The sequence below is a fragment of the Lepus europaeus genome, chromosome 2, assembly GCF_033115175.1.
Source record: "Lepus europaeus isolate LE1 chromosome 2, mLepTim1.pri, whole genome shotgun sequence".
Lineage (NCBI taxonomy): Eukaryota > Metazoa > Chordata > Mammalia > Lagomorpha > Leporidae > Lepus > Lepus europaeus.
This window is the reverse complement of record NC_084828.1, coordinates 93,652,535-93,660,286: the sequence shown is the minus strand read 5'-3', so window position 1 is coordinate 93,660,286 and position 7,752 is coordinate 93,652,535. Positions and strand designations below refer to the sequence as shown.

The window sequence follows — 7,752 nt, the reverse complement described above, 5'->3', positions numbered from 1 at the left end:
ACACAATTCAGGGAAGAGCCAGTGCTTTCTGCAAAGGTGTTTATTGGGGGTGATTCAACCAAGGAGCTACTCCAAGAACCCAAATCCCAAGGAGCCAGGGATGGAGCACTCCTAGGAGGGCTCCAGGGAGCTGATGACCTGCGGGAGCAAGGACCCAGACCTAGTTTTTGGAGAGCACAGAGAACTATCTGGGTCTCAAAGGATGGGATTAAAAATGAGGTGGTTGCCGGGGCTTTGAGGCTGCAATGCAGACAGGCCTGAGGGCCTGGCTGGCTTCTGGGGGCAGGAGAAGCTCCAGCCTGGGGCTTAGAGGTGAGCACCTGCCTAGGTGCTCCAGAGGACAATGACGGTGATGATGCAGCAGGCCATGAAGAGCAGGTAGAGGCGGAAGAGCAGGGTGTCCATCACGTGGCTGAACTGCACCCACAGCTCCACTAAGCGCAGCTTCTGGGCCTCGTGGTCCGGCTGGGCCCTCGTCGGCTCAGGACACACACGCAGCCCTGCCTCCCTGGGACCTGGCACCTTCCCCACCAGCTCTACCGGCTCCTTCAGGCCTGTGGAGGGGACACAGACTCAGCCATGGGCTGCTAAGGTCACTGGTGATGGAGGGTGACAGGGATGGTGACAGGAGCAGGGGTGGAGGGGAGGGAAGAGGACGTGAGGGCGGTGCTGACTTTTGTTACCTGGCAGGTGGGTGGGGCTGAGACCCAGGCTCTTACTGCCCTCCTGGGGCACAGTGGGGCTTTGTTTCCTGGGGCTGGTGCAGTGCAGCAGCAGGGAGCGGAGCCACTGGGGCATGGGTGGGGGCTGTGTGGTGGCCAGGTGCAGCAGGTAGGTGATGAAGACGGTCTCCAGCAGGCTGGCCACCATCAGGGACAGACACAGGGCAAAGTAGACACCTGAGGAAAGGAAGGTGGGCCTGTGTGGGGGCCAGAGGCCCCGCCCACCCCTGCCTGGGCCTTCTTTGCCAGAGGACCTGTTTGCAGAACTCCTTTTTACTGTGACCAGGTTTGGCTGGCCCCTCTCCCCCTCCACCCCTGCCCTGCCTGCATTCTCCGTACTGATGAGGGGGGTGCCCGTGGCCGGTAGCAAGTCGTTCATCATGAGCAGGAAGACGTTGTAGCCCAGCAACAGGGTCATCTTGAAGGGCGCGCGGTTCTCATATTCTGCCGGCAGATAGAAGCTGAAGGCATCAATGGCAACCAGAAAGCCGCTGGGCACCAGGAGGTTTATGACAAAGAGGCTGGGCCTGCGCCTGATGGCCACCTGGGGGGGAGAAGGAGGGGACGAGTAAGGAGTGGCCGGGGGCTGCCAGCTGCTAAGAGGGAGAGCTGGGATTTGCCTCCGGCCAGACCCTCTAGCAAGGAAACGCCCTGTCTTTGCACCTGCAGGCATCTCATGGGTTTGCTTCTGCCATGCTGCTCACCACATCTCATCATTCTTGAGTCAGAGTGTCAGCCTTCTCCACTGAAATCGTTATCCCTACCGATACACACTTAGCACCGCGGGAGCAGATGCCTGGGTACCAGGTGCATTCTCTCTTTTTATTTCTGCCTGCTTTTCTTATCAAGGCCTAATCCCCAGTGACTCTGAAGGTGAACACTCAAGGCCAGAAGTGGAGAAAGCACACAGTGCTAGATATTTGGAGGATCACCGTATCCCTTAGACGGTGATTCGTAACTTTTCCCATCCTCTCGTTTTAAAACTGAGCATCCAGACTCCTGCCCTCCTGCGAGTGCTGATAGCCCAAGAAGAATGGAAGGCGCATTGGCCCTTTGAACCACTGGCATAGGAGCTTTGTTCTCCCATGGAAAGATTTGTTTAATGAACATTTGCTGAGTACCAGCTATTGTTCTTGCACTGGAGATTTATCAGTGAAAAAGTGACACAAATCCATGATGTGCGGGGCTCACTACTACTGGGAGAGGACTTTCTCCAGGGGAGGACAAGGCTATGAGTCTTAGAAAAGACCAGCACCAGGGCCCCTGCACTCACATGGAAAGTGATTTGGTCATACTGGGTGGTCCCCACACTCATCTTCTCGATGGTTTGGTGGATCCCCAGAAGCATCCACTCCCCCTCGCTCTGAATGAGGTTCTGTGATGTGTTGGAAACCTCCTGAATTTCCTTCTCCGTGCCCAGGACCAGGTGCTCCACTGCAAAGGAGACCCAGACAACTTAGCCTCCCCCAAAGAATCCCAAGCCCCTTGCCCAGACTCCCTGGTTCCTCACCACTTGGCTTGAGTGAGAGTCCCTCCCTGTTCCCAGCTTCCTCACCCCTTCTCACTCAGAACCCTTGCCGCATTTCAATAGTGCCTGCTTGAGCTCACTCACTCACCTGGGTGAATGAAAGAGCTAAAGGTGAGAGTGCAGTTCTGCTCATCAAAGGGGAAGTAGAAGATGTCCAGGTGACAGATGCTGACTACCCGCATTGGCTTATTGTACTTGATGTGACCTTCGTTGCTGACGTAAACCATGAGACCTGTAGGGGTCTGGTCCACATCCATGCTGTGGGTGACAAGGACAGGGAGGTCCCCATCTGACTTGGCCTTCTCTCTCAGGTCACCCCACTGCTGGGATCCAGTGTCTCATTCCTGCCATATCTCCCTTCTCTACTTTCTGGGGATTGTAAAATACTAGGTTCAGATTCTGCTATTTCCTGAGTCGAGTCTTTGGGGGTGGGGAGGAGCCCTGTGGTTTACACTATGCCCTTCTGTGCAGATGTGAGCTCCTGCTTGCTTATTTTAAGCCCCAACACTCACAACTCCTCGATGTAGATATCTGGAAGCCATAGGTTCTCAGCCGCCAGGCTCAGCTTCTTAATGCCTCCGCACTCATCCGGGTTCCACTGGATGAAGGGGTTGTGCCAGAACTAGAGGGAACCACGGCAGGAGGTAAATGGAGGGGGAGGGACCAGCTTACGTCTTGCTCTGCCTCCTCTGCTTTACTTCCTTATTTCATTTATTTCTACCCTCTCTCTGGTGACTGTGGTCAGAATATCACCGATGACATCTTACCAGCTTCTACTTCTCCCTCAGTGTTCTCCAGGGAGACCTTGAGCTTGGTCCTGGATTCCCTGGGATGGAAGCCACTTAAGGACTGACTTTCCATGACTTTGGTTTGTGCCATCTTCTTCCTGCTCCCACCTCTGCCCTCCTAGATTGACGGAATAATCAGGAGGTTTTGGGTGTCCGTTGTTCATCTGACTGTTTGAACTTGTCTAACTTGTGGATCTTCTCAGCTCATCTGGTGTAATCTGCAAGGTTGTACCCAGGAGTGGACAAAAAGGAGGTGCCACAGCAAGTGAAGAGGAAGCGGAGTCTGTCTTACCAAATTTAGCCACAGGAATGATGTCATCAGTTGAAGCTGTTCATCCTGGAAAAACAGTTTTCACCCAGGAATATGAACTGCGGGAAGGCAGGTCCAATGCCACTACCTGCATCTACTCATTGCCAAGACCACTCCATGTGAGGCTTATGGTTTTTAATCATAAGCCACTAAAAAGCGTAACTCAAAATAATCCAGAGTGCATGGTGAGTGAAAATGAAAAACCCCGTAGGAGGGACCACTGGCATGTGTTCTTGTGGAGTATCCCAAAAAGGATGTCACATGCAGCGATGTCACCGCATCATTCCCTGTCACATCTCCCACCCCGTAGGATGAGCCTCTCATTAAAAAAAAGAAAAAGATCATTTCCATTTATTATGTGCTAAAACACATAATAATTTACCGTCTTAACATTTTAAGTGTGCAGTTCAGTGGTGTTAAGTAGATTCAGATCATTCTGCAACTCTTACCACCATCCATCACTGGAATTTTTTTAAACTTGCAAACCAAAACTGTGTGCCCTTTACACAAAACTCCCTTTTTTTCCCAGCCCCTGGAAGCCACCATCCTGCTGTCTGTCTCTTCTGTAGTTACCTCATCTAAGTGGCACTCTACAGCATTTGTTGTTTTGTGACTGGTTTATTTCAGTTAGTGCGATGCCCTCAAGGTTCATCATATTGCAATGTGCGTCAGAACTTCCCTGCTTTTTAAGGATGGACAGTGTTCCACTGTATGGAGAGAACGCTTTCATCTGTCAGTCAACTGGATTGCTTTCTCACTTTAGCTTTTATGAGTAATTCTGCTACGAACAAAATTGTATGAAGATCTCTTTGAGATCCTGCTTTCGACTCTCTTGAGTATATATCCAGAAGTAGAATTGCTAGGTTGTACAGTAATTCAATTTTTAATTTTTTGAGGGACTGCCATGCTGTTTTCCATGGAGGGTGTGCCATTTTACATCTCCACCAACAAGGCAGAAGTTTCCAGTTTCTCCACATTCTTACCTATACTTATTTTCTGGTTTTTTTGGTTTTGCTTTTTTGTTGTTGTTGTTATTGGTGGTGGTGATAGTAACCACCTTAATGGGTTTGAGGTAGTATCTCATTGTAATTTTAATCTGCATCGCCTAGATGATTAGTGATATTGAGCATATTTTCATGTGCTTATTGGCTATTTGTATGTCTTCCTTGGAGAGCTAAGTTCTTTGCTTATTTTCGGATTTGTGGTTTTGTTGTGAGTCTGAGTTTACAGCAGAGGACTCGCTGCTCAGCACTAGACCATTGCAATGCTGGGCTGGGACTCACCACTTCCAGGATGGCAGACAGGGTGAAGGAGATGTTGACGTGAATGGGTAAGCTGTGGTTGGTGACTGGACGGAAGGCCTTTCTGTCAAACACTGCTTGGAAGACAGCGGGATCCACCCCGTGCCGGTCAAAGCCTGAGCAATTGATGGTGAAAGTGTTGCCTCTTCCTGCAGGGAGCAGAGAGCCTGTGAGAAGACTGCCAGAGCTGTGGCCTGGAACGTGCTTCGGTACAGAGGGAAAACAGGGGCCCTGGGAGAGGCTGGGGAGCTCCTCCTCCCTGGGCCAGTAGGCAAATGGCAGAAGTTGATGAGGTGAGCTCAGTCAAGGATTCATCCTCACTTCTATTGTTTCTGTCCCCATGCAAAACATGCCCAGATCTGTATGCAAACTCGGCCTGGACCACCGCTTCACAGTGTCCTCCTGTGCTGCCAGTGGTTTCCCTTCGACTTCTCCACCCTCACTCAGTGTCCTGCTGTTGCCCACCTGTGTGCTGAAGCCACCTGAGTGGTGCCCGGACAAATTCTGCAATCACGCTTCTCCTCCTCACTGCATTAATAAGGCACAGATGGTTGCAAGTTAACGCCAGAGGAAGTCATCTGGGAGGTAATGTGAGACATAGGAGACCTTACGGAAGCAACTCCGTTTTTACCATTTAATGAGTGTTTACTGTGTCTCTGTGCTGTGATTGCTCTCTCTAAAATTCAGTTGTCTTCCCCACTGAGATGATTTTAAAGAGTTCCTTGATACCCACCTTATTATACCTAAACCTTTCTGGTTGTACTTTTTTGAGCACAAATATCCTCTGGTGGTCTATTTTTATCTATCTCTTACGCCATACTATCACTCATTGCCCATTTTCAAAAATGCACAAGAAAAAAAGGCTGGAAAAATCATACAGAAAAAGCTTCCCTCTTTGATGACAGCCCTTCTCATCTACCTCCTGATTCCCTATGCATTTGTTCCAGCCCATTTCACTCGGCTTCAAGGAGCTGAGAAAGAATTTTCCTTTTCTTAATATCCATTGATACCCAGGGATAGATTGGAAAAAGAAATGTGGGAGAAAGAGGCCAAAAGAAGTTTGGGGAGTGGAGACATTTCCAAAAAGAAGCATCAACTACTTGTTGGGATCCCAGGAAGACACACAAAGCTATCAGGGGCATGAATTTCCGTTTTCCCAAAATGTATGCCCAGTCATTGACTATGTGGGAATAGCAAAGATCAGCCTGGCTGTTGTCTCCCAGGAGCCACAAGTGTGCTGTGCTCCTGCTCTCAGCCTGTCTTACCTTGCAGCAGCAGGTGGAAGAGAGAAGAGAGGAGGACTCCTCCCCCATGGGGCCAGCCTTTCTTCATCCTCCTCTCCTTGGCTCTTCTCTGGGGAGCCAGGGATGATGCCCACCTTTAAAGACCACAGGCCACACCTTGAGGCCCAGCTTTTCATAATGGTGTCAGGTGGCCTTGGGCACCTCCCTAACAAGCACCCCAGGTGACAACAGAATGTCACGGAGAAGTAACCCAACCTGTGTTCTAATTGGATCTGCACCTGGGCTCCAGAAGCAAGCTGGAAAATCAGTTTGGAGAAGAGCAGGCACAGCTATTTGGTCCCTGGAGCAGTGCTCAGGTCTCCTCGCACCTCAGAGACACTGTGGCATGTAGTGCATCACTGGAAAGGCGTGCATTGGCGGCCATCGCCTTCAAGTGGCACAGGCATTTGTTTTAACTCTGCTGCCATCTTTCAAACAAAGTGAGGTTGCCTTTACTCTCATTAACTTCAGATGTTAAGGTTGTACTGTGACTTCAGTACTGACAAGTCTTAACATTGGTTTGTTTTTAATGTGTCAAATGCAGTTTGGGTCTAAACCTATGGAGTGAAGGGAACTGGCAGAAGTAATACTCATGCTGTATAGGCTGTTAGATGCTGTTTCCAAAAAATTGTCTTTGCTATTTCGTGTTCAAATAAGTATAAGAAATGACCAATTAAACAAGGCTAAGCAAGTTTCATTAATGAAAGAGTTCTCAGGCCGGCGCCGTGGCTTAACAGGCTAATCCTCCGCCTTGCGGCGCCGGCACACCGGGTTCTAGTCCCGGTTGGGGCGCTGGATTCTACCCCGGTTGCCCCTCTTCCAGGCCAGCTCTCTGTTATGGCCCGGGAAGGCAGCGGAGGATGGCCCAAGTGCTTGGGCCCTGCACCCGCATGGGAGACCAGGAGAAGCACCTGGCTCCTGCCTTCGGATCAGCATGATGCGCCGGCTGCAGCATGCCGGCCGCAGCAGCCATTGGAGGGTGAACCAACGGTAAAGGAAGACCTTTCTCTCTGTCTCTCTTTCTCTCTCTCACTGTCCACTCTGCCTGTCAAAAAATGGCACTCCCGGGCCATAGCAGAGAGCTGGACTGGAAGAGGGGCAACCGGGACAGAATCCGGCGCCCTGACCGGGACTAGAACCCAGTGTGCCGGTGCCACAGGCAGAGGATTATCCTATTGAGCCACAGCGCCAGCTAAATTAGAAACTATGTGTTTTGAACTATGTGTTTGATAAGAATGTAGACTCTACAAGCAGGTAGCGCTGCTCCCTGTGACACTGGTGTCCCATATGGGTGCTGGTTTGTGTCCCAGCTCTTCCACTTCCAATCCAGCTTCCTGCTAATGGCCTGAGAAAGTGTCGGAGGATGGCCCAAGTGTTCGGGCCCCTGTCACCCACGTGGGAGACCCGGAAGAAGCTCTTGGCTCCTGGTGTGGGCTTGGCTCTGCTCTGGCCATTGCGGTCATCTGGGGAATGAATCAGCAGACAGAAGATCTCTTTCTTTCTGTCTCTCCCTTTCTCTCTCTAACTATGACTTTCAAATAAATAAATAAATGAATCTAAAAGAAAGAAAGAAAGAAAAAATTACAAGCAAATAGAAAATGCCAGTGTAATAAAATTAAAAGTTAGAACAGGTGCAAGTTTTAAGCTGTCTAAAACCCTGACAAATATAACCTTAGATTGACTCAAGAAGAAATCTTCTTTTTTTCTTTTCTTTTATTTAGACAAATGACCAGCCAGCTGTAGGCCACATACATCCACCTGGATTTAATTTTAGGGTGAGAGTTTTAAAAGATTCTTTGGTTTTGGTACTTCTCCAGTGT

The 7,752-nt window shown here is 50.0% G+C and overlaps 1 protein-coding gene across 1 annotated transcript; it reads right to left on the bottom strand.

Moving 5' to 3' along the window:
- Positions 1-324: 324 nt before the first annotated feature.
- On the bottom strand, positions 325-5,981 carry LOC133751343 (5-hydroxytryptamine receptor 3C-like). The gene is given in 12 exon segments (XM_062181344.1): positions 325-554; positions 684-953; positions 1,062-1,266; positions 1,996-2,078; positions 2,081-2,156; positions 2,339-2,462; positions 2,464-2,508; positions 2,763-2,848; positions 3,331-3,375; positions 4,632-4,798; positions 5,115-5,177; positions 5,915-5,981. Coding segments are annotated over 12 exon segments (1,461 nt in total).
- Positions 5,982-7,752: the final 1,771 nt, after the last annotated feature.